This window comes from Dendrobium catenatum, unplaced genomic scaffold, assembly GCF_001605985.2.
Source record: "Dendrobium catenatum unplaced genomic scaffold, ASM160598v2 fragScaff_scaffold_853, whole genome shotgun sequence".
In the NCBI taxonomy this organism is placed as follows: Eukaryota; Viridiplantae; Streptophyta; class Magnoliopsida; order Asparagales; family Orchidaceae; genus Dendrobium; species Dendrobium catenatum.
In genome coordinates this window covers 4972495-5000212 of record NW_021319315.1, presented here as the reverse complement: position 1 = coordinate 5000212, position 27718 = coordinate 4972495, and the positions used below count along the sequence as shown (strand labels likewise).

Here is a 27718-nt window from a genome sequence, read left to right as displayed (position 1 = left end):
ACGATACAATATCATTTTGTATAATTAGTATAAATCGAGGAATATCATCCATATAATCACACTGAATAGATGTCTGGACGATGGAAAAATAGCTTGATCGTCTAAGTCGATCTTACAATTGTCCCGGACAATTAGTTCAAATTCGTGAAAATTGTCTAGAGCATCACTCTGAATAACAACCGGCCGATGTGTGATCATCCAGGAACAACTAAAGTTTTTGAACTGATTGTCCTGGATGATCTTGCGATCGTCCAGGCCGATATGATCGAGTCAATCAAACCTTAATTGCTTTCCTTAATTATAAAATTAATTTAGGCATAATTGTGTTGAATCGTCCAAGATGATATCCTGGACGATGTCTAAAAATAAGTAATACCTAAATAGATCTAGCGGCTAATTCTTTCTGATTTAAGCATATCCTCCTAACCGATACGAATATCATCAAGGATGATGAGCTTAATGATGGCTGCCTTAACCATGATGTCATAATTAGGGTTTCTATTTTAAACTGATCGTCTAGGATGATATAGGGATCATCTTGGACGATGTTCTCAAAATAAAGAACTTTAACTTAGATAGAAAAAATTCCCCCAAATGTGTGTGTGCAAGGTTGCTTAGCATCAGGAACCATATCATTTATAATAGACTCAAGAAAGGGAAAGAATTTTAAAAACTAACTCTAACCTAGTCTACCCAATCTTGAGTTGGTTCAAATTGCAATCTTGATCCTATGGACCTAAAAAGTCAGTAGGCAACACAGTCGTAGAGAAACAGAAGTGTTTGCTATCATCAAAATTCTATTTCTGAAAATCAGATATGCAACAATCGTCCTGGACGATCGCAAGATTGGTCGGAACGATCAGTTCATAAATCATAATTCTTCCTAGATGATCAAACATGAGTCTGGTTCCTTTCAGAGTGGTGCTCTGGATGATATGTACTAAATTGAACTAATCGTTCGAGATGATCAAGAAATCGGCCAGGACGATCAAGTTATTTTTATATTGTCCAGACATCTATTCAAGGCGATATTCTGGATGATATTCATCATTTTGTACTAATCGACCCGGACAATCTAGTTAATTTTTCATCTTTCAAACATCCGTTCAGGGCAATTTTATGGATGATACTTGTCGAGTTAAACTAATCATACAAGATGATGTACTATCGTCCTGGATGATATTTGATGATTAGTTGCTAATTAGGGCTAATTTTAAGCCCTTGTTTAAAGCTCTCTTATTTTCTCAAAGAGAAATTTTTTGCTGTTGTCCTGACCTGAGAGAGCCAAAAGGAGACGGAGAGCAAGGGAGAGAGAGAGAGGATCTGTTGAGGGGGAGTTTGTGAGGGGTTTCATAAAGTTTGCTCCAAGCTAGGATCCGTCGTCATCCCTAGTTCCTTGAGGGTTCTAAAGAGGTCTACTTCAACAACTGATCGAGGTTCTCTGCCTGCTTTAGAAGAAAGAAAAGGAGTTGGGTTCTCTGCCTGCTTCTGGAGGAAGTAAAAGGAGTTGGGTTCTCTACCTCATCAAGGTTGGTGGAAAGGAGTTTTTGTACGGGCTTCTCCGCCTTGATATGGGGGCAAAAGGAGAGACATTATGTTTAGTGCAATACTTATAGGAGAGGCTCTAGGGAGTGGATATAGGTCAGGTTGACCAAATCACCATAAAATTTGGTGTGTTCTTTCTTATTATACTTCTCCATTTAATTTTTGCACTTTGATTTATGTGGTGAATCTTGGTTTGGTTGTGATTGTGCTTTTGCTTAAAGAAGTTTTTAAAATACCAATTCACCCCCCTCTTGGTTAACCTTGGGACTAGTTTATTAGGGCTTAACATCCCTGTCAAACTTTCAAGGGTATTAGAGCGAGATTCATAAAATGAAGTTTTAAAACTTTTTGAATTTTGATCAATGATTAACTTTGGTGATCGTAATACTGTAAAAGGTTATTTTATTACACGACCACCTTTGTTTGACAATATTACTTTTGATTTTTGAAAAACTCACATGTCTATATTTCTACAATCGATTGACTATCACATATGGATGCTTGTTAAGGATGATTATACACCTCAGTCTTGTAAAACTAATGGCATTACTACTGTACTTCCTTCCACTGAATACACTCTTGATAATAGGGATTTAGCTTAACTGAATGCAAAATGCTTGAACTATTTTTTATGTGCTTTAAAATTGGAAGATTATATACATGTTTTAACTTGTGCTACTGGTAAAAAAATTTGGGATAGATTGTGTATTACTTATGAAGGAACCAATGAAGTTAAATAATCTATGTTGAATATTTTATTGCATGACTATTAACATTTTTGTATGAAACCTACTGAATCGATTTCAAACATGTATACTAGGTTTACTCAAATTATCATCTCATTGTATTCTTAAGGAAGAGAGCTAACTAACTATGAAAGAGTGAATAAAATATTGAGATGCTTTCCTTCTTCATTTGATGCTAAGATCACAATTACTGAATCCAAAGATTTGAATGCTTATTCTGTTAATAACTTACTTGGATTACTATTGCTTACGAGCAAGGAGTGAACTAAAGACAACTTGATACAGGTGAGTGAAAAAGGAGAAAACTGTGGCTCTGAAGGCCAACAACACGGACACTAATTCTTTTGGGTCTGAAAGTGATGATGTTGTCTTAATCACGAGGCAATTTAAAGCTTTCTAAGGAAGAAGCACAATTACCATCAGAAATGGAATAAAGGTAAGGATAGCAAAAACTATTAAAGTTCTTCTGATGCTATTTGTTTTGAATGTAGGAAGCCTGGACATGTTAAAGTTGATTGACCTACACTTAAAGATCACCCAAGTAAGGAGAAATGTGAGGAGAAACCCAAGTTCATAAAGGACAAGGACAAGAAGCAGTTCCAAAAGGCATTTTAGGCAGATTTTGCATCTAATTCATCTGAGACTGAAGCTGAAGAGAAGTCAACAAACTTGTGCTTGATGGGTGATCATCTTGGTCAGTCTGACCAAAAAGATGTATGTGAATCAACCTATAATCAATTATTTGAAGTTTGTGAGAACATTCATGCATCATATAGAAAACTTAAAAAAATGCATGCTAGTCCGAAGTTGGAATTCTCAAATTTGCAAAAAGAGCATGAAATTATATTGAAAGACTACACTCAAATTGATAGCAATCACATGTCATTACCTGATGAATTTGATGAATTGAATAAAAAGCATTCTAAGTTGGTTGTTGAGCATGATTCATTGAAAGCATCCTTCACCTCACTTGAAACTGATTTTAAAATGTATATGAAAGAATCTGAGCATAGGGAGCACTATTTGAATGTTGATAATACTATTTTAGAAAGTGTTAATTAGAGGTTTAAATCTAAATTGAATGCAGTTGAGAGAAATAGGAATACATCCATACTTTATCTAAAGCTAAAACTTAAGAAGATGCATTATAACCCGAACATATTATAAAATATTTTTCCTAGTGATAAATATTTTTCATGTGACATGCTAAGACATATGTCACACACTTGCACTGTTCACTGTAGTACATATTAGGTATGGAGACCCAAATTACATGATTCATAGTATAACACATGCATTTCATTCTTCTTTTCATAAGAAGGGACCCAAATCTGTTTGAGTTCTAAAATCTGACATTTGATGATTTTACAGGTATGCTCTAACAAAAGGCCTTGTGAGAGCATGTGGTACTTGGATAACGGAGGCTCACGACTCTTAATTGCATAAATTTGCTGCTTAAATAAATTTTGATTTGCATATTTATTACTCTATTGCTTATTATTATTTTATATTCTTTCTTTTTAGTTTTGAGTTTCTTTGTTTATTATTTTTGCTATTATTTTGTAGTTGTTTCATCTCTGTTATTTTTGTTTTTTGTTTGTTAGTTATTCTTTTTAGTCATAGTTAAAATAGTATTTTATACCTTATTTTTATATTTAAAAATTTGTAGCCAATGTTTGACATCTCTAAACCAGTTAAAGGGAGAAACACCGTTGATTATTTTCCTCCCTCTAATATCTTTTAGCAGTGTAATTTTCTTTTCTAAACAAAAGCCTATCTCAAATTAACAACTTGACTTTGCGATTGAGATCATTTTTATATTTCTATAATAATATATCTTATATATAATGTTCAAAGTCTTTATATTACTTTTAAATTCTTTGAAATCTTGTTGTTGCATTTATCATATGAATTTGATTATGTTTTGTGATTTATTCTTCCCTATATTAGAGAGTGATTTTTTCTTCTCTAATATCTAGAAGATATACTCAAAACTGAGAGTTTTTAAGAGTTTTGAAAATGGGTCTAGCTTGCAAAAATGACAAGGGCATAAAATTAGCCCAAAAAAGAAAAGAAAAGTGAAAAGATGCGCAATGACCGCCAAAAATTAAAAGATATACAAAGTGTATCAAAAATCAAAAGATGTGCAAAGTGTGCCAATCAATTTACAAGAGGCATAAAATAAGCCCATAAAATGCAAGCATCCTTCTTTTTCAAACTTTTAAATCTTAGAAGAATTCATGTGTCACTTGATATTTTCAAAGGCTTGATTTCAAATTTTATGATTATGATGAATTACTTTTATATATTTATTCTATAAGATATTTTTTCTCTGGAATAAGTTTTGAACAAATCTTTTTTTCTTATCCAATTAATTTTTCTAAGTTAGATCTTTTATTTTAAAAATATAATTTTGCCCTGAGAGAAGTCCGAGCTAGGGTTAACAGGATCGGATATTCTACCATTTTTGGATTTCGATGATGTTAAGTCATTGGTCTTACAAGTCTTTAAAATCAATTACATAGAGACTTTGTCATATTCATGCTTTGATAAAAAAAAAACTTTGCTTTTGTTCTTCTTTTTCGTATTCTTTCTGCTTTTTATTTTCTGATTCTTTCATACTCCTTTTTATGATATCAAATGGGGGAGTAGTGTTTGAGCTATTTTGGCGTACTATTTTCACTTATATTCCTATTTTATTTAGTTTTAATTATTTGATTATTTTTCATCATCAAAAAGTGGGAGATTATTGCAAATATATTTTCAAAGAATATAATTTTGATGATAGCAATCACTTCTGTTTCTCTACAACTTTCTTGCCTAATAATATTTCAGGTCCTTAAGATCGAACTACAAATTAAACCAGCTTAAGATTGGGTAGATTAGGACTGAGTCAATTTGTAATGTACGACATGTGTCTTTTATCTTTTTTTGAGTCCTTTGTAATAACGTGGGTCCTTATGCTAAGTAATCTTGCATACACACACTTGGAGGAATTTTTCTAACTATTTTAGAGTTTTTTATTTTTGATCACATCATCCGAGACTATCCAAAAATCATCTTGGACTATCAGTTAAAGATAAAAACCCTAATTAGGGCATCATGGTTATGGCAGTCGCAATTAAGTGCATCGTCCTGAACTATATGTGTATTGGCTGAGACGATAGGCTTAAATCAGAAAGAATCTGCTGCTAGATCTATTTAGGTATCTTTTATTTTTAGACATCGTCCTGGATGATGTAGTACAATTATGACTAATTTAATCTAGTAATTAATGAAAATAATTAAGGTTTGATTGCTAAATCATATCATCCTGGACGATCGCATGATCGACCGGGACGATCAGTTCACAAACCTTATTTCTTCCTGGACGATCAAATATTGGCCTGGTTCCTTTCAGGGTGATGCTTTGGAAGATATGTACTAAAATGAACTAATCGTCCAGGACGATTTGGATATCGACATGGACGATCAAGTTATTTTTATATTATCTAGATATCCATTCAGGGCGATTTTTTATACAATACTCATTGAGTTGAACTAATCGTACAGGACGATGTACAATCATCCTGGACGATATTTGACGATTAGTTACTAAATAAGGCTAATTTTGAGCCCTTGTTTAAAATCTCTCTTATTTTCTTAGAGAGAAATCTTTTGTTGTTGTCCTGACCTAAGAGAGCCAAAAGGAGAGGGAGAGCAAGGGAGAGAGAGAGAGAGAGGATCTTGTAACAGGGAGTTTGTGAGGTGTTTCACAAAGGTTGCTCCAAGCTAGGATTTTTCATAATCTTCTCCGGTCGTCATACCTGGTTCCTTGGGGGTTCTAGAGAGGTCTACTTCAGCAACTGATCGAAGTTCTTTGCCTGCTTTAGGTGGAAGCAAAAGGAGTTGGTTTCTCTGTCTGTTTCTAGAGGAAGCACAAGGAGTTGGGTTCTCTGCCTCATTGGGTTGGTGGAAAGGAGTTTTTGTACGGGCTTCTCCGCCTTGCTGTGGGGGCAAAAGGAAAGACATTGTGTTTAGTGCAATACTCGGAGGAGAGGCTCTAGGGAGTGGACGTAGGTCAGGTTGACCGAGCCACTATAAAATATGGTGTGTTCTTTCTTATTGTACTTTCGCATTTAATTTCTGCACTTTGATTTATGTAGTGAATCTTGGTTTGGTTTTGATTGTGCTTTTGCTTAAAGAATTTTTAAAATACAAATTCAACCCCCCCCCCCTCTTGGTTAGCTTTGAGACTAGTTCATTATGGCCTAACATCCCTGTCGAACTTTCATAGTTGAGACTGGTTGCCCTGACTAGTTCCTTTCTCCTATTTATTTCCTTAGGTTCTATGGTTTAGTTGGGGTTCTTTTTTATGTTTCTTTCGTTGGCTTTTTTGGCATTTGGTCTTGCTTCTTGGCTGTGATTATATGAGTGTTGTATTTTCTCTTATGTTTGCATCTTTCGGGTCTCTTCAATATAGTTGTGGTCTGGATGGTTTTGGACTTAAGCTATGATTGCAATGTCCATGTTGCTGTGAGTTTATCCCATTGGTACTCTCCTTCCTTCAGGGTGCATCTTTGGAATGCTCGGGGTTTGTGTACAAGTTTGGATGGGGTTCTGGGCGGTTGTGCCTATGGTATTCATTTACCTGGTTTGTTGGTTTAGATTCTGTTTCCAGTTAGCTGCTGGAATGCCTTTCGCCTAATTTTTTGGGATTCTTTGGAGGATTCCCGCTGTGTTGTTGGGGACTTTAAGCTGTTGTTTTATGGTCTTGGGTTTTTATTTTTCTGCTGTGCCTATGGGCTGGGTGCTTCTGTTAACATGATGCTTATGTGCTGGTTTGTTGGTGTTATCCTCTACTGCTCGTGTTATTTAAAAAGCTGGTTGAGGGTTGATTGCAGTGGTTATTTAAAAATCTGGTTGGTGTATGCACCTGAGTGTTGGATTGAGTAGCTTGTGGATTAACTTGATGAAGCTTCTACTATCTTAATTCTAAGCTTTATCAGTCTATTTGCCTATTTTTGCTTGCAGTGGGGCCTTCATTTAGATCAGTTCTGCTATAGCGACTTATATCAATTCTCTCTCCTTTTTAGTCTAAATTTTTTCTATATGCATTTGTTTAAGTATATATTTTTGTGCTATACCCTTTTGCTCTACAACTTTTCAGTTTTGCAGGTGAAACTGATTTATATCGTCATCAACATTTTTTGCTGAGAGATCGAGCTTTAATTCATATCATTTATCTTTCTTTTTTGGATGCTTCTCTATAGCATCAGTAGAATGTTCCTAGTTTTTTTTTTTAGTTTGGTTTAGTGGAGATTGTCGGCTCCTAGGTTTTTCTTTTCTTTATTTTGTAGCTCGTTGGAGCATTAGTGAGCTGATCATCACCCTTAAGGACTTTGTAATCATTTTTTTCTATTAACACGTAGGCCATTCAGCAGGTTTTAATTAAAAAAAAAAAGATTGAACACATTTTAGATTTACTAAATCCAAATTTACACGATTTATTAAATCCCACTTGTTGTCAAATAGGCCCTTAGGGATTTCACTATTAATTTATAATTATCTTCTTCACATTAAAAATAAAAATTAATGTGTTATAAACTTAATAACATGTTAAGTACAAAGTACTCATTAATTATTAATAACACTATTAATTATATATTTTTGAAGTTATATTAATTAAGTTAATTATATTAATATTTAATTTCTAATTATACAAATAAGTTAAATTAGATAATCAATTTATGCACTAATTATACAATTAGTTATTAATTAATTTACTTAATTATTAATAATTTAAATTATATTAATTAAATTTATCAATAATAACTTAGAGGCGCCTAGGGTTTGCATCTTCTCTTCTTGTCGTTGATGTTCGGCTTCGTTGCATTGCAGGTGTATTAGATTGCACGCATTACTTTTCGGCTCCTTCCTGGCTGTTCGACTTCACTCCTTCGATGTCTTCCTATCAGATCAGAAGTTACGACATTTTTATCGGAAGCAAGAAAGGGAGCTCGCTGGCTGTGAAGGTAACTTTCTCCCATTCGGGCGCTTCTTCGGCTAAATCCCGTTAAATCCTCTAAACAGAATGATTTAGTAAATTCAGGATTTACGGAATCATGGGATTTAATTATATATTTAATACTATATATTTAAAGTTATATTAATTAAGCTAATTATATTAGCATTTAATTATTAGTTATATTACTAATTATTCAATTAAGATAAATTAAATAATTAATTTAGTCACAAATTATAATATTAATTATTATAATATTAAATACTTAATTAATTTACTTAATTATTAATATTTTAAATTATATTAATTAAGTTAATCAATAATAAGTTAGAGGCCTCACGTTTGGCTTTCATCTTTTTCTTTTCGTCTTTGCTGTTCGGCTTCGTTGCTTCGCAGGTGTGGAGATTGCACGATTCGCTTCTTCGGCTCCTTCGTGGCTGTTCGACTTCGATCCTTCGACGACCTTACCTTCCTGTCGGATCGGAAGTTACCACATTTTGATCGGAAGCAACAACGGGAGATCGCTGGCTGTGAAGGTAACTTTCTCCTTTCGCGCGCTTCTTCGCCAAATCCCGTAAATCCGCCGAACCGAGGGATTTAGTAAATCCGAGATTTAAGCCGTAAATCCTTAAACCCGGAAATTACCCATCGCCGGGATTTAACGCGCGCACAAAAACCGTTTGTCTGGATTTAGCTTAAATCCGAATTAAATCCCGCTGTAAATCCGATACCAAACAGCCCCTTAGGGTTAATTTTTTTCCTTCTTTTGAAGTAGAGTTTTGAAAGAGTGCTAAAAGAAGCGTCTTCGCCTTCTACGACGTTGTTCCTGTCGGATCGGACCTCCGTTCGATAAATTTCTCAGTTGGGGATAGTTGGAATTGCATCGGGAGATCGGAGGTAGGAGGCCAAGATGGGAGAGCGGAAGGTTCTTAACAAGTACTATCCGCCGGATTTCGATCCGGCGAAGATTCCCAGGAGGAGGCAGCTCAAGAACCAGCAGATGAAAGTCCGCATGATGCTTCCCATGAGCATCCGTTGCGCCACTTGTGGCACCTACATCTACAAGGGAACCAAGTTCAACTCCCGGAAGGAAGATGTTATTGGGGAGGTATCCCTGTTCGATTCTCTCTGCATTATACAAATATATCTTGAGCAGCCTTATGATTGCCTTCTAATTTTACTTTTATGATGATTGCTTCTATTGCATTCCAAATTGTAACACTATAATCTTACTAACAAGAATAACCAAAAAACAAGAGAAAAACCAAAGAGAAAAGAGAATCTAGAGTGAGAAGAGCTTTGATATTTCATTACATTATGGAATGTACAAGATCTGAGTATAAGTGGTATGTTATTTTTGGCCCCCTTTTGACTCTTTACTTATAAGCTCTGATTGACATACAAATATACAAAAAGACAACATTTAAACTATACTAGTAAAAAGTACATATCAAGGCTTAGTAATTGCTTACTATTAAATATATAAGACTTATAGCCATCAATGCATAAAGAATACATATTGAATCCGTGGTAAAGTTTAAATCCATAGGAAGTTGTTTGCTAACTTTAATTATTAGAGTGTTGGCGAGTGTCTATTGCACTTGAGCGAATTATACTGGTGAGTTGGAATTAGTTCCTTTCAAAAAAATGCTCGAATGATCAAGCAATTTGGCCTAGACGATCCTTAGGCTGAGTGTAATGGAAAATGATATATTCCTGACTTTAAATCAAGGTGAATTTTCTAAAATCTTAGCAACTTCAATAGAGTGATTATTTTGATTTTGTTGACTAACCTTGGTCATGATTCATTCAATGCGTACGACTTGACTTGACTTTGATTTGGACAATATTTGGATGTACATTTGGTTCATCAATTCTTTTATATTTTTGGGAAACATTCATTAAAAACAGCAATAAAATTAAATATATTATCTTGATGAGTTATCATAACATTAATGATATTGATTTGATTGGTCGTGCATATCGACAACAAAGCAAGTCTATAAAGAAGGGTATGAGGCCATTATTTGAAGATTGAAAAGCTGAATCATCATTTTACTTTATAGTGTTATGCAACTCTTTATTTATCAAATCTAGATGGATTAAATTCTTGAGCTCAAAGTCGACGATCCTCTTAATAAAGCGTTGATTGACAATATTCTCAAGAAATGTTGAAAATACAAGAGTAAGCGACAAATAGAGGAAGAAAAGAATTTTCTTTTGTATAAGCCGTCACTTAAAGAAAGGTGAAAATAAAGCTAGGTGAGGTGAGTAGGATGACATATGTTCCTAATAATTTTACTAAACAAGTGGCTCCTCAAGTCGATCCTATGAATGTTCCAGTAAATGAACTAGCAAATGAATCAATAATTCCTTAGAAAAAGTTAATAATTGAGCTAGTGACAGGTAAGATTGAACCAATGAATAAGGTAGTTATTCATAATAAGGAATCAACTATGAGTTTTTAGAATTAGCTAATGGATTCCTGTATCCTTCATTTGGGTCAAATTTTCATTAGTAGATGGTAAAAAAAAAAAAAAAAAAAAAAAAACTATAGTCGAAATAGGAGTTGAGCCAAAAAGTATTTTTTTGGATCCTTTTGGTCATGTTGCAATACATTTTATTGTGATTGACCTTTTAGATAAAGCTCAAGATAAAATTAAAGCTGAGAAGGTTCATACCCAATAGTTGTAACGAGTACGGTCTCATCGAATCTACATGGGTGAATACATTACAGTGCCTTGCAGATGCTCCTCTTCATAGTTTTGTCCCAAAAGAATTGCCTTTTCTTGATTTTTTTGTTGATAACCTAAAATCTAACAATCTCTCTGCTTTTGATGTTTTTTTGGCAAGATCTCTTGAGAATATTTTTAACACTACGAGGGAGAAGAATTTAGATACTTCCAAAAAGTTGGCATTGGGAACTTGGTTCTCTTGACTATTGATAAATATACAAGCAAAGTTATTTTGGGTTTTGATACTGTTGTAGTGACCAATGTTTTAAAAGACGAAATCGAGAATCGAGGCGTTTTGGCTAAGCTAGGCGAGGCGTAAGCCTCGAGGCGGATCGAGGCGTAAGCATAAAAAATGATAAAAAAGTAATTTAAAATTATGAATAATGACAAAATATTATGCCAATTATGAATTTGATGATTTGTTCTAAGATAATATTAGTATATTATTGGAAAAGAAGACTTAAAATAAGCTTACTTAAAAATAAAACATCCCATTAGGATCAAGACCCAATGCAGACTCATTATCACTTTGATTGTTTTTAGAAAAATCTTTATAATTAATGTCAAAGTCATCCTCAAACTCTTCTTCATCTATAATATTTTTTCCTTTATCACCTATATTAGTTAATATTTCATTAGCTCTAGAATGAAATAATAATAACATAAAATATAATTCATTATATTTAAGAATACTTTTGAATTTTTTTGAAGCTCTAATTTCACTTTGTTTTTTTCTTTTATATACATAGTAGTTGCTTCATTATCTTCACTGACATGAGTTTCTTCTTCTGCCTCAACTTTAGAAACATCAACATTCTTAGGAGTAACCAATTCATCATCAAATTGTAAATCATCAACAAGTAAATGATCAATTTCATTATTAATGCTTCCATGCTTATGTCATTTGAGATGTCTATCTTTCAGTTTTTTGTTAAACATAACATAAACTAATTTGTTCATTCGATCTGTCGCCAATCGATTTCTTCTCTTAGTATGAATTTTATTGAAGATGCTCCAATTATGCTCGCATGTAGAAGTCGAACATGTTAGGCTAAGAACTTTAAGTGCAAAAGTTTTCAATTCAGGAACATCATCTCCAAACTGACTCCACTAACGTTCTACATGAAAATAAATAGTATTTTATGAATATTAATTGAAGTAGAAGACTTAAACATAAATATTAAAATTAAAATTATAAATATACAAATTATAAACATACCAGGAGATCGTATTTTGTAGCATGCTTGTGCTGCTCTAAATCCAAATATTCCTTTTTCAAATGAAATTCCTCAAGTTGATCATTCACTTTGAGGTAGTCTTCTTCAGAAATGAGTATATGTCCATACATGCATACAAAATAGTTTTCACCTCTTTATCAACATGAAAGTCTTTATCATAATGAAATTGAGAGTTTAAATAGTATGCAACAGTATATAAGTGTTGGTGTAATTGACGATCACACTTTTTATCTATAATATCCCATATTTCTTTATAGGCACTTTCTTGACCTCCCAAATTTTTTGCAATGTCTTCTTTAGCTCTATTTATTGCTTCATAAATAAATCCCATAGCCGGGGCCCTCTCACCATTAACCATTCTAAGCACCTTAACTAATGGTGTTGTTGTTTTCAAAGCATAATTTGTACTACGCCAAAATGAATCATCTTTCATAATAATTTTTTTACCTATTTTCCTTTTTGTTTTTTTTGCCCATGAACTTTTATCCTATTCTTCAGAAGCAAACATAGCTTCCAAATATTGTCTTAACTCCTTGAATCTCTGCAATGTTAAATATGCAGTAGCAAATCTCGTAATAGGAGATCTAATAATTTCCTTGTCAGTGAATTTTCTCATCAAATTGAGTACCCAATAATGATTGTATATGAACTTACTAACAAATTTGGCCTTCAATAGGGCTGATTTATGCTGAGGCAACTGTCCCAACCTCTCAAGCATTAAATCAATGCAATGTGCAGCACAAGGAGTCCAGTAAAAGTGAGGCCTCTTCTCCATTAACATTCTCCCGACAGCTTTATATGCACTTGCATTATCAGTAATAACTTGTACTACTAAAGCATCACCCACTTCCTCAACAACTCCATCCAACATTTCAAATAATAATTGTGCATCCTTTACAAAACTTGAAGCATCCACTGATTTTAGAAAAACTGTTTCATATGGATTGCTGACCAAGAAATTAATAATACTTCTATGTCGAATATCTGACCAACCATCTGACATTATTGTGACTCCTGTCTCAATCCAAGTATTCTTAACATCATCCACCATTTTTGAAGTTGTCTTGACCTCCTCATTCAGCATCCAAGTCATCAGTTCATACATGCTTGGAAGTTGTAGTCCTCTTCCATAGCTTCCAATAGATCGTAACATATTAATCCACGACGGACTCCTAACAACATTAAAAGGAATCCCATTTTCATAGATGAATCTGGCGATATCCAAACAAACTCTGTTCCTGAGTTCTTTTGTAGTAGTAGGAGGCTGATGATCCTGAGTGTTTATATTATCATCGCCATCAATATTTATCATAAATCTATCCATGGGACCCCGAGTGCCTCGGTTAGAAGAAACTAGATGGCTTCCACTACTGGAACCTTCATGCTGTGATCCATAGTAAGAAGAATTTTTTATCATCTCTTCCATATTTCTTTGTGTGACCTCCGTTGTGGTGGAAAACTTCTTTAAATAATCTGTACATTCATTTTTCACCTCATTAGGTACTTTTGCACATGGTCCTATATTGACATGAGTGCAGGCTAGATGATCCTTCAGCCTCTTGACGCCACCAGTTATGCGTTTCTCATAGAAATTACATTTCATGTAAACATATCCCTTCTTTGCACCTTCGCCTGACACTTCAACTTGAGTTCCATATTTCTATGCAGGATCTTTCCTTCTTGTGCCACTAGTCATGCTAATAATTTATAGAAATAAATATTAAATAATCACAAAAAAAAATCAACAATAGAACAACATGAATACAATAATATACTGATCTGCCGGGGGTCCAAGGGGGCGCTGCCTCCTGGCGGGGTTCGACCTGCTAGAGTAAGAGTACAAAATTTTATTGTAAGAGTAATTTTGTTTGTTTTTAAGAGCGGTACTGGCTCGGTACTAAGCATGTACCGCTCAGTACCGAGCATATACTTGCTCGGTACCAAGTGGTACTGGCTTGGTACCAAGCATGTACCTAGTGGTACCGAGCATGTACCGCTCAGTAATGAGTATATACTTGCTCAGTACCGAGCAGTACTGGCTCAGTACCGAGCATGTACCTAGCGGTACTGAGCATGTACTGAGCGGTACCGAGCATGTACCTAGTAGTATGGAGCATGTACTGAGCGGACGAATGAAAGAAAGCCGAATCAGGAGTTATTCAAGCTTTCGTTGTTGCACGTCAAAGTCAAGGCACACAACACTGCTCTTCCGACCTAACCTAGGCCTGAACGTTTCTTGCACTCACAACTTCGGCTTCTTTTCCTGCTTTCGAAATAGTTATTGCTTTCGGCTTTGTTTCTTGCGTCGTCTCCTTCTGGCTTCGTCTCCTACACTCACGGCTTCGTCTCTTTCCCTCACGGCTTCGCATCCAGTTCTCCTTTCAATTCTCACAGGAAGCCCTAATTCTATACGCGAATACGCGAACACGAATTGGCAGCGTCGTATTTACATATATACAGAAAAAAAATTTCAAGGCGGTGCCTTGTACTGTCTTGAGGCGTTACGCTCTAATGCGTAAGCCTCGTGCTAAAAAATCGTAGACTTCATTGGATGGTTCGAGGCGTAAGCCCCGATACGCATGACTTCCGCCTCGACTTGAGGCGCGACTCAATGCGGACACCTCGTCCACTTTTTTAATGGTTGGTAGTGACTATTGATTACAATAAGGATTAGAAGTCTCAAATGATAATTCTTCGAGAGCAAAGCCATGATGCTCATAATTCTAATCATTTTACTCTGAGAGTCCAATGAAATGTCTTTTATATATAGATAAGTTGAAGCTTTAAGTAATATGGTTCATGCATTGAATTCTTCTTTGCTTTTGATAAAAAATTGCGTTGATCAAATAGAATTGGCTTTCAAGAACAACTCTCCACGATGAAGTCACTCGTTGAGGATGTGATGAAGAAATTTACTTTATTAGAGGATAAACTCAGTTCTGTTGAGAGTCTAGCTTTTCTTATGTCAAATGAAGTCCTTGATGAACTTTATCAAGAAGTCTAAGAATTGAAGTCATATCTACTCACAAATTTTTTTTTGAATTTTCAAAGTAAAGTCAATTCCTTGTTAGTGGCGAATTTATTCTTTAAAAGCTTGTTCATCATGGATCTGTTTCTTGCGACATTACTTTTAATCGAAGTGCTAAAGTTTTTTTGAGATTCTAGCTTTTCTTATGTCAAATGAAGTCCTTGATGAACTTTATCAAGAAGTCTAAGAATTGAAGTCATATCTACTCACAATTTTTTTTTTTTTTTGAATTTTCAATGTAAAGTCAATTCCTTGTTAGTGGCGAATTTATTTTTTAAAAGCTTATTCATCATGGATCTCTTTTTTGCGACATTACTTTTAATCCAAGCGCTATAGTTTTTCTTTGTTGCGCCTTTCATCATTGAATATGTTAGAGAAGGACCGTTTCTGATTCATTCTTGATTTTTATTTGCAATATCGACAAATAAAAATAACTTTGTAAGAGTTTGAATGAGACATATATGAAAATAAGATTTAAATAAGGATTTTGTTGTGCCTTTCTCAATCTTTGAATGTTTCTTGTATAAGCTATTCAGCTGAGTATGTTCTCAAGGCTCTTGAGTTAAAATGATTATGCTGAGTAACTAATACCGGAATATACAAGTCCCAAATAAAGAGAATAAGTTTTTTTACAGCTTTTTCAAGTTTTATTCAACCTTTTACATGCCTTTATGCTAGTCGCTTGTAGCACGAGCTTTACTTTTTTGTGAGAGTTTTCATCTTGAGGAGGGTAACCATCTAGACTAGCTATTTAGAAAAGACTATTCTCAATATTTAGTACGAATATTGTTACAAAGGAGGAGTTTGAATTCTAGGGTTATATTTTTTCTAATGGATTTAAATGACGTAGGCATGATGCTTGATTCTTTGAAAGGAGTCCAAATTCATGAGGTTGGAATTAATTGACTTAGGTTGAATCTTGATAAGCAGATTTTTGAAAAAGTATAAGTAGGCATATATCAAAAACTTAAGTAATACCACTCAAAAGATTTGTAATTTTTACTTATTTTTGTTATTAGATATTTCTTTTTCCCTTGTAATGAAACACAAACTTAGAGTTAAGTATAAAGGTGATTAATTGCCAGATACCCGAGGGCCTTAGTTCTTAGAACTTCTACAAAAAATAGTCTTGGAACTTTTAAACTTGATCTTAAGTCCAGATTTCTTTGATCCCAAGCTTAAGTTTGCCTAACTTTTGCTTAATTATTGGAGTAGTCATTTCGGAAAGAACTCCAAAGTTGACCTAAGCTATTTATGTGTTAATTTATCAGCTTGAAGTCAACCAACGTCAAATTTGAAAGTTGAACATCAAGTATTAGACCATAACTTTTTTTATAGCTCACTTTCCGAATTTGCCTAGAGGGGTGAGTTCCTGGAGTTTTCTTGCCAAATTTTCTTAGAAATTGTTGAGAGGAGGTGAGTGCCTTGAGTTTGCATGCTGAATTTGATATAATTTTTTTCTGCAAGTATATTAAAAAAATGTAAATTTCTGAACTCAATGTGCATTAGAATGTTAAAATTCTTCTACAAAGTAAAGAATTTTTTTAGGGGTGAAAAATCTTTAAATCTTCTTCGCTTAACATTTTTGAAACTTTTTTTAGCAAAAGTTTGGAGTCCATAGGCTGTAGGGCTGTCTTATTATTTTGATGATATAAAGTGTTTTCCAGGTTGACCATAATTTTTAGCAGTAGATATTCAGTAAGAAAAATTTTTCCTTGAACATCAAATGTTTTGCTACTTTTCTTTAAATTTTTTCTTGCCATATTAAGGGCTTGATTTCTCAAAATTTTTTTTCTTGTCAAATGTTTTGAAATTCTTCATTGGGACATCTACAATAATGAAGTCATCCATGATTGTAAATTGATGTTCTCCTAGGTGATTGATAGTGCAATCATTCATTTTGTCCCTTTGCATTCACTAGAAAAGAAAAAAAGTGGCCTAGTAGTGGGTTTTGAATTTGAAAGATCTAAATTCAATTTTTTTTAAAAAATACTTAAAAAATGATATTTTTAGAATTTCCTATATCAATCAAAATACTACTAGTTTGATAGCTGGCAATCAAGACAGTGATGCAAGCGAAAGCCTAATTTTTGCAAGCAAAAAGTTAAACTTCCTAGGATAATAAAAAATACACAAAATACTAAAAAAGCCATTTTTATATTATAAAAATGACACTTACAACTCTTGACACTTACATGACGCTAAATAAAGACACTTAAAGGAGCTTGCATTTGTCAAGAAGAAGGATACAAGTGACATCGAACTTGTGGATAGAAGAAAGAGGTAAGAAGTCCAAGACGAAGGTAGGAGAAGCTCGCAAGCCTTCCCAAGAAGTAGAAGAAGAAGAAGTGGAACAAGATCTCAAGCTTTTCCAAAAACCCTCAAATTTTCATCTCCAAAAATCAGCCATCTATCATTATTTTAAAACAGTCTCAAACTCTCTATATATAGGCACAAAAGGGGAGCCAAATAGCCACTTAAAAATTCATTTAAAACAATTAACTAAGGAGAAGAGGAATGCCAAAAGACACCACAAACAGCCCTCCAAAATCTAAACAAAAAACAGCAAGGAAAGCCACGAGAAACACATCCAATTAAGGGGAAAAGGAAGGCCACAAGTCACCACAATCAGCCCACAAAAACTGAAGACAACAAGCAACCCAAGGGAAAATCGAGAAGACAAGGGGAAGGGAAGAGACACAAGTTAAAGGAGGGGAAACCAAAGAGACTAAGGCAAGGGGAATGAACCTTAATTTATGAGCTAAAAAGGCTCTCTACTAGACATTAATGAGCTGATTTGATGCATTTAGTTATTTTGGTTTATTTTTGTTTTATTGTATTTTGAACAATATTAGTTGTGTTTTATTTTTTGTTTAAACTATCCTATGATGGTTGGGCTTTCAATGATCATGGTAGGAAAGTGCTAGGCATGACAATCCTTGGATTTGTGATAGGAACTTCCTGAGTTCGCAAGTAATCTAACCCAAACTAGTAAAAATACAACAGCAAACTGCTGTCCACAGTAGTAAAACAGTAGGAAAACTACAGGAAATAGGGAAATCGGAGAGAAAAACACAAGTAGAGGCTTGTATTTCACTAGAAACCAAAGCAAAACAACAAAGATACAATCGTTCTTCGATCCGAGAGGAAGAACGTATTCTCCACAATCTCCGACAAAGCCAAGAGCCCAAGTGCAAACCCTAGATCTCAAATGAAGATTTCAAATTCAAGATACTCCCCCCAATTCCCCCCCCAATCCACTAATTAAACATCAAGGACCATTAATAACTTCCTAAAACATCCTTACATATTCAAAAATTCCCTCCTACAATGAAATAAGCAAAACCCGTCCCACCTCTAACTCCCGCCCCCCTTTTTCTCTATTCCGCCGTGAGTATACATGGACCGGTCCAGCCGTCCTCTCCTGGGCCGGCGGCACATCAATACTCCCCTCCCAATTACTCACCTTGTCCTCAAGGTGGAAGGAAGGAAATTGATCTATCATTCTATCCATTGGTTCCCATGTGGTGTCGAAATCTGGGAGGCCTCTCCATTTAATCAGTACTTTTTTGTTGCCCTTTTTGTTTGACCGGACTCCTGCCAGCTCTAATGGTTCTAAAACCACCTCTAAGTCCTCTGTCATAGTATCTCAAAGTTCTTCACTTATGGCATGTTCCCCTATGGCCCTTCTCAGCTGAGACACATGGAATATTGGATGTATAGTGGCTGATGGGGGTAATTTCAGTCGGTATGCCACCGCACCGATCATATTTAACACCTCATATGGCCCAAAGTACTTGGGTGCTAATTTCTAATTCCTTCTTCTTGCCACTGTCTGCTGCCAGTAAGGTTGTAGTTTCAGGAACACCTTCTCCCCCACTTCAAACTGCATGTCTCTCCTTTGTGAATTCGCCTGTTTTTTCATGATTTGTTGGGCTCTCATCAAATGTTTCTTCAAATCTTCCATTACTCTGTTTCTTTCTTCCAAATAATGCTCAACTGACGACACGGGTGTACTACCTCTCCCATAGTGCACCAAGTGTGGAGGGTCCCTTCTGTACAACACTTTGAATGGTGTCATCTGGGAAGCAGAGTTGTACAAGGTATTGTACCAATATTCCGCCCAAGGCAGCCACTTTGCCCACTGCCGCGGGGTCTCAGACACAAAACACCTCAAATAGGTCTCCACACTTTGGTTCACCACCTCCGTCTGGCCGTCTGTCTGTGGGTGGTAAGCTGTGCTTCTCTTGAGGATAGTGCCCTGCATTCGAAACAGCTCTTTCCAAAATTGACTAAGGAACACCTTGTCTCGATCAGTCACTATCGATTCCGGAACTCCATGAAGCTTAACAATCTCCCTGATAAATGTTGCTGTCACTAAAACTACGGTGTAGGGATGTCGTAAAGAATGAAGTGTGCATGCTTACTCAGTCTGTCCACCACCACCATGATAACAATGTATCCTTCTGACCGTGGTAATTCGTCGATGAAGTCCATGGACACTACCTCCCAAACTTTGCTTGGAAGTGCCAAGGGTTGCAGCAGCCCTCTCGGAGCCATGACCATGTATTTGTTCCTTTGGCACACTTCACACCTCGCCACTAGCTCCTTCACATTTTTATGCATCCCCTTCCAATAAAGTTTTGTTGCTAATCTTCTGTATGTCTTTTGAACTCCCGAATGGCCTCCAATTGCGCTACTGTGGAACTCCTGCAACAAGTGGGGGATGTGTATGGAGGTTCGTGGCATAACAAACCTCCCCTGATAGAGTAGTCTCCCCCCCTCCAGGTAGTAACCCGGATGGGTACTCTTATCCCTCTGTAGATCCTCCCAAATCTTTTCCAATTCCTCATCTAACATGCTTTCTTCCTGGATGCCCCCCCCAGTCGACCATCAAGGGTACAGACAGAGCTAACTCCTGAAGCTCCCCCACACATCTGGATAGAGCGTCCCCTGCTTTGTTTTCCAAACCAAGACAATGGCCATCAGCTCTCTTTCATACACTGACTTCAATCTAGCTCTGGATGAAAGCACTTGACTGAAGTATGCTACTGGCCTGTGATTCTGCATCAATACCATACCTAGCCCATATCCCGATGCATCTGTCTCTACTACAAAAACTTGACCAAAGTCTAGAAGAGCTAGAACAGGAACAGTCGTCATGGCTGCCTTTAACCTCTCGAACGAATTTTTATTGCCTCAGGTTACCTGACGTAGAGATACATCAGGTAGCCTATAATATATTGTCACGTGCTCTTACTCTTTACCGCGCGGCCCGACGACCCAACCCGGAACGAATCCGGGATTACTATGTTCGCGTATTGCTCGGTATTTGCTCGGTATTGCTAGGTACTACTCGTTTTTTGCTCGGTATTTGCTCGGTACTTGCTCGGTAATGCTCGGTATTTGCTCGGTACTTGCTCGGTAATGCTCGGTATTTGCTCGGTACTTGCTTGGTAATGCTCGGTATTTGCTTGGTATTTGCCCGCCTGGACGCTCGGTACGAGAAGGTTCGTCCCGACACAGAGAGAGAGAGAGCGACGAAGAGGAAGTGGTTCCGTGCAGTCTTTCCAGCCGAAGGAGAGAGCGGAGTTCTTCCTGCTTGCCTGTGCTCGTCCGAACGAGAGTAAGGGAGAGCAGAGCCGGTCGGCTTTGCCTGTGTTCGTCCAGCGCGAGCAACAAGGAAGCCCGATCGGGCCTCTCGTGTCTGTGAAACCGGGGAAAGAAAGAGCCGCAGCTGCGGCTCTACCACTGCCAGCGCCCTCTTGCTTGCGTTTCTGACGTCCGTCCGACCAAATACCGAGCAAGTGCCGAGCAAATTCATTTCCGGGGATGCCATTTCTTCCTTTTCCGAGCAAGTACCGAGCAAATACCGAGTAGTACCTAGCAATACCGAGCAAATACCGCACATATTCGTTTCGGGTTGGGTTGTCGGGCCGCGCGGTAAAGAGTAAGAGCACGTGGCGATATATTATAGGCTACCAGATGTATCTCTACGTCAGGTAACCTGAGGCAATAAAAATTCCTCTCGAACGCCTGGGTGGCTGCCTCTCCCCAGCAAAAATTGTGTTTCTTCAGCTGCTCAGTTAAGGGCCATGCGATGGTTCCATACCCCTTCACAAACTTTATGTAGTATCCAGCCAATCCTAGGAAACCCCTCAACTCCCTGAGGTTCCTAGGCAGTGGCTATCTCTGTATTGCCTCAATTTTAGTTTGATCCGCTGCCACTCCCTCTTGGGAAACCACATGTCCCAAGTACTCCACACTTGCCTGAGCAAAACTGCACTTCTTCAAGTTGGCTTTCAACTGATGCTCCTGAAGCACCTCAAATACGACCCTCAGATGTTCCAAGTGCTCCTCCACAGTCCTGCTGTACACCAGGATGTCGTCGAAAAAGATCAGGACAAACTTCCTGAGGTGCTGCTTAAATACCCTGTTCATCAATGATTGAAAAGTTTTAGGAGCGTTAGTCAATCCAAAGGGCATCACCAGAAATTCATAATGTCCTTCATGTGTCCTGAAGGCTGTCTTCGGAACATCAGCCTCTCTCATCCTGATCTGGTCGTATCCAGATTTTAAATCCAACTTGGAAAATACCACTGCCCCATGAAGCTCATCCAACAGCTCGTCAATCACTGAAATTGGGAACTTGTCTGGTACAGTGTCCTTATTCAGAGCCTTGTAATCCACACAGAATCTTCAACTCCCATCCTTCTTCTTGACCAGGAGAACTGGACTAGAGAAAGGGCTAATGCTGGGTCTGATGATCCCCTCCTCCAGCATTTCCCGGATCAGCTTCTCAATCTTATCTTTTTGGATTTGTGGGTAACGGTAAGGCCGGGCGATGATCGGTGTTTCCCCTGCTTTCAAGGTGATGGTGTGTTACAGCTCCCTCTGAGGAGGTAAACCCTGGGGGCTTTGAAATACCTCATTGAACTGATGTATGAGCGGTTGCACTAATGGTGGAACATTGCCCTCTTCCTCGAGTCTGACCCCTTCCAAGCGGTGCAACTCCACCAAGTAGCCTCCTCCCTCCCCCTTAATAGTTATGATAAGGGATTTGAGAGAAACCCCAGCCTTGGTCAGCCCAGCATCACCCTGAATCATCCTCTTTCTCCCCCTATCACCAGCTATATCCTCAGCATCCCCTAGTTGATCTTGGTCTCCCTTAATGTCTGCAGCCATTTCATCCCTAATATGACGTCAGTGCTTCCCAGTTCCAAGGGGAGGAAGTCCTCCCTCACCTGGATCCCCTGAATTTTCAGCACCACTCTACAAACTCCTCTCCCCATCTTCACTTTTCCTGTGCCCATCATCATCCCATACTCTCCAGTATCCACTAACTCCATCCCCAGCAATTCAACGATCTGGGTGGAAATGAAGTTGTGGGTTGCCCCACTATCTATCAGCACCACCACCTCACGGTTAGCTCTCTCCTCTCACTTTCATAGTGTGACTCGGAGTGAATCCCACTACAGAGTTCAGAGAGACTTCCGCCACATCCAGGTGTAGCTTCTCCTCCTCTCCAGATCTGCTCCCCCTCCCTCCTTGTCTTCCTTGTCTTCGCAGACAAGGAGAACCTGAAGAGTTCGGTCCTTGCATCTATGCCCCGGCATGTATTTCTCGTCACATCTGAAGCACAATCCTCTTGTTCTCTTATCATACATCTCTTTTTATGTCAACTTTTTGAACTGTCCCCCTTTCCCCCTCCAGTCTTCTCCTTAGGTTCTTCCTTCTGTCCCCCTGGTGCTCCCCCTTTTGATGGTAAGAAAGTGGTAGTCATCTTGTATGATCCCCCAGAATAGTTCCCTCGAGCTCCTCTTTTTGATCTCTTTTGATATTCCACCAACTGTGCCAGCTCCATAGCCTTTCCCAGGTTCCTCGGCTCCAGTACCCTGACTGCTGTTCAGATCTTTGGTTTCAGCCCCTTCATGAAGTTCCCTTCTAAGGCTGACTCTGAAATGTGATCCAATTTGCTAGCCAAGTACTCAAACCGATCCCGATAATCCGCCACAGTCACTTCTTGAGTCAAGGCAAAGAATTGTTCATAGAAGTCTCCTTTCGATGACGTTCCTCCCTTCTTCTTTCAAAAACAACCCCTCGACGTTGAATCCTTTTGAATTCCGCATATCGGCGATGAATTTCTTCCCTTCCCCCTTTAAATTCAGCACCTCGACGTTGGATTCTTTCAAATTCAGCACCTCGGCGATTGAATTCTTCCCTCCTTCCGACCAAATCAGCCTCTCGTTGGTCGTATCCCCTACTCATCTCCTCTCTAGAAAGCGGTTCTAGTGGGGGCATGTCGTTTTCCTCCTCCAGGATCTCCACCTCCGAATTCCTCCTCCCCCTCAAGGGGTTCGGATTTCCTCCCATGCCATGGCCGTCAGTAGTCTCCCTTACTTCCAATGTCGCCGGATTGGTCTTCATTTCAAGTAGTTTATTCATCATTTCCTCCATCGCGGTGAACTTCCCCTCCAACCTTTCATTGTTGGAGGTGATTTGATTTTGAAAGTTGCAGAAGTTTTTCTCCAAATCAGCTTTCAATTGGCCGACTTCGCCTTCCAAGACGTCAACCTTCTTTCCGGCCATCTTTCTTCCCAACGGATCTCAAAAATATCACTTCCGGAAGCCAAAAGCTCGCTGAAAATCAGGATTTCAGCCGCCTAAGGTCCCAAAAACGACGCTCTGATACCAATTTGATAGGAACTTCCTGAGTTCACAAGTAATCTAACCCAAACCAGTAAAAATACAGCAGCAAACTGCTGTCCACAGCAGTGAAACAACAGGAAAACAGCAGGAAATAGGGTAATCGGAGAGAAAAACACAAGCAGAGGCTTGTATTTCACTAGAAACCAAAGCAAAACAATAAAGATACAATTGTTCTTCGACCCGAGAGGAAGAACGTACTCTCCACAATCTCCGGCAAAGCCAAGAGCCCAAGTGCAAACCCTAGATCTCAAATGAAGATTTCAAATTTCAAGATACCCCCCCCAATTCCCCCCCAATCCACTAATTAAACATAAAGGACCATTAATAACTTCCTAAAACATCCTTACATATTCAAAAATTCCCTCCTACAATGAAATAAGCAAAACCTGGCCCACCTCTAGCTCCCGCCCTCCACTTTTTCTCTGTTCCGCCGTGAGTATACATGGACCGGTCCAGCCGTCCTCTCCTGGGCCGGCGGCACATCAATTTGCTTGCTTTTGGGTCCACTTCGTCCTTGGGCTGCTTGTTGATTTCTGTTTTGGTGTGGTGGCTGCTCTCGGGTGGGCCTTAGTTGCTTGGTGTTAGCTCATAAATGCTTGAGCTGAAGTTTAGCTCAATGATTGGGGGATTTATTGCGCTTCCTAGCTCATTATTTCAAAAAGGTATGTTATTATGTCTTGGATCCATTTTGGAGTGGACTTTGCCCCTTCTCCTCTCTTTGTCTCTTCGGTTTCCTTATCGCTTTTGCTGTTCCAGTGGCCCCTGGTTGTTTTCCTGTGCTGCTGTTCCATTCTCTGTGCTGGCTCCTCGGGTCCCTTGCTGGCTTGGTTTCCCGTGCCTGCCTGCTGGGTTTCCCGTTGCCTTCTTTTCTCTGTTTCCTATACTGGGTTCGGGCTGCTGTGTTGTGGCTGTTGGCCTTTCATTTCCCTAAATCTAATTGGTTTGGTTGGAGGTGTTATGGCTGTTTGGTTTCTCTCTTTTGCCTATAAAAATGAGATGTTTTGGTATGGAAAAGGTTGTTGAAATTGTGAGTAAAAACTCTACAAAAACCTGAGGGTTTCTTCTTGGAAAAGCTTGAGAGCTTGTTCCATTCCGTTCTTCTCTTCTCTGTTTCGCTTGGCTTCTAACCCCTTCTTCTCTACGCAAGTTCCACCCCATTTGTATCCTTCTTCTTGAGCTTTGGAAGTGTATGTTGGCTGAAATTTGTAGACATTTGCCGGAGGAGTTTGGAAAGGACGTTGGACTCTTTTGCACTGGTGGACCCTTGGTTTGCAAGCCTAAGCACAATTTTCTTAAATTCCTACTTTCTTTGCATCTGAGGAGACCGCTAGACAGTTATACTGAGGATAGTGTTTTTATATTTTTATTTTATTTTCGTTCGATTTGGCTTTTGTTTTTCCTAATTTTGTTTGGATGTTTGCAAGCTTCAATTGAATCGAGTTTGGTTTTAAGTCTTGTCCTGGTGTTCTCAAATTTATTCATTTTCTCTATTTTTGCTCGCATCAAGTTGGTATCAGAGCGAGTTAGGAAATCCTTGGTTTGTGAGTCCCTTGTTTCTTTTGAGTTCTAAAATGGCTAACAATTCGGGGGAATGGCATAATGTAATGCAACAATTAACGGATTTGCAAAATCAAATGAATGAAATGGCTAATATCCTTGCTAATCTTAATGTTAATTAACAACATGTTCAAACATCTGAAAGAGAAGAAGAAGTCCCTACGAACTAAAATAGGCGACAATGAAATTGGGATTTTGGGATTATAATTGATGTTCACAACTTGGAGGGAAAGTTGCAACCTGATATATTTCTCGAATGGCTTGAGAAAATGAATCAATTTTTCGATTGGAAAGAAATTCCTGAAAATCGAAAGGTGAAATTTGCAAGTTTAAAATTAAATGGTCATGCTCTTACGTTGTGAAAAAATTTGCAAAACAATAGACTTAGGTGTGGCAAAGAAAAAATTCAAAACTGGGAAAGGATGAAAGAAAAAATGAGAGGAAAATTTTTATCGTCTGATCACGCACGAACTTTATTTCAAGAATTTAATAATTTGCGACAAGGAACTCAAAATGTAGAAGAATATACGGAACTGTTTTACAAACTTCAATCAAGAAATGATTTAGACGAATCTGAAGAGAAAACTGTTTCAAGATACATTAACGGTCTTAAATGGTCAATTCAGGATCAATTGAACTTGCATCATGTAATAAAAGTTAACTTGACATATCGAATGACATTAAAAATTGAAAAACAACATCAACAAGAAAGAGGTCATAACAAGATAACGGAAACATACAAACGACGATCAACTGGTGGATTTAAGAATCAATCTCAAACTTCTGTGGGAACATCGGGGGTAAAAATCAAGTCTTTTGAAAATCAAAATGTGGATAAAGGAAAGGGAATTATGGGTCCTAAGCCTTATGAACAACTTAAATTAATCGGACCATACTACAAATGTGGGCTTTAAGGCCATCTGTCTGCTACTTGTAGAAAAAACAACCCGCCAAGAACTAACTTCATTGAAAACGACGAGGAATTAGAGGAAGAGGAAGAAAATGAATCTGAAAATGAAAATGACATATAATTAGAGAAAATTGATGTCGAGGGGGATGAAAGAGAAGAACTTTTGGTAATCAGACAAGTCTTAACAACAAAAATTGATAATGGAGACAAGTGACTTAGAAGAAACATTTTCAAAACTACTTGTACAGTTGAAGGGAAAATCAGCACTCTTATGATAGATAGTGGAAGTTTGAAAAATTTTGTATCTCAATTGATGGTCAATAAGCTAAAATTAAAGTCCAAACCACTTGCTAAACCTTATAAAATCTCTTGGTTTAAAGAGGGAGGTGAAGTTCCTATCACAAAGCAATGTGTTGTTAGCTTAACAATTGAGGGATCTTTTAAAGATTAAGTGACTTGTGATGTTGTGCATCTTGAAGTCTGTCACATTCTGTTGGGACGACCTTGACAATTTGATAACAAAACTATTCACAACAGGGAGAAAAACACTTAGTCTTTGATTCAAAACATCAAGGAATTCACTCTCTATCCGCAAAAACATGTGCTTGATTCTCCTGCTAAAAATAACAAAGTTGCCAAAATAAGCACTCCTGAATTGCTTTTGAATGCGAATGATTTGAAACATTCTGATGTGGTTTACTTGGTTTTGGGAAAAGAAATTGATTATGTGCTTCAAATTCCTAAAGAAATTCAATCTTTAATCGACTAGTTTTCTGATTTTACTCCTGAAGAACTGCCTGTAGGTTTGCCACTGATGAGAGAAATTTAACATCATATTGATTTAATTCCTAGAACAACATTGCCTAATTTACCTCATTATAGAATGAGTCCAAATGAACATGCTGAACTTTTTAAGCAAGTGATTGATTTGCTAGCAAAGGGTTTGATTAAAAAAAGCTTAAGTCCTTGTGCTGTGCCTACTTTATTAACTCCAAAAAGAGATGGTACTTGGAGAATGTGTGTGGATAGTAGGGCGATAAATAAAATCACTATTAGATATCGCTTTCCTATTCTTAGATTGGATGACATGCTAGATATGCTAAGCGGTGCACAAATCTTTCTAAAATTGATTTGAGAAGTGGGTATCATCAAATAAGAATAAGACCTGGAGATTAATGGAAAACTGCATTTAAAACAAAAGAGGGTTTATATGAATGGCTTGTAATGCCATTTGGGCTTTCAAACG

At 37.5% G+C, this 27718-nt stretch overlaps 1 protein-coding gene across 2 annotated transcripts in view; it reads left to right on the top strand.

Annotated features, from left to right (window-relative positions):
• The first annotated feature begins 8283 nt into the window (after positions 1-8283).
• Positions 8284-27718, top strand: part of LOC110101406 (splicing factor YJU2) — a 76076-nt gene continuing 56641 nt past the window's right edge. The window contains exons 1-2 of one of the 2 annotated variants that reach the window (XM_020829288.2): positions 8284-8305; positions 9071-9403. In XM_020829288.2, the coding sequence (XP_020684947.1) occupies positions 9206-9403 (198 nt within the window). In that variant the 5' untranslated portion in view covers positions 8284-8305; positions 9071-9205. Of the gene's footprint in view, positions 8306-8769; positions 8832-9070; positions 9404-27718 lie in introns of those variants that run through there. The other variant, XM_020829287.2, reaches the window with a different exon arrangement.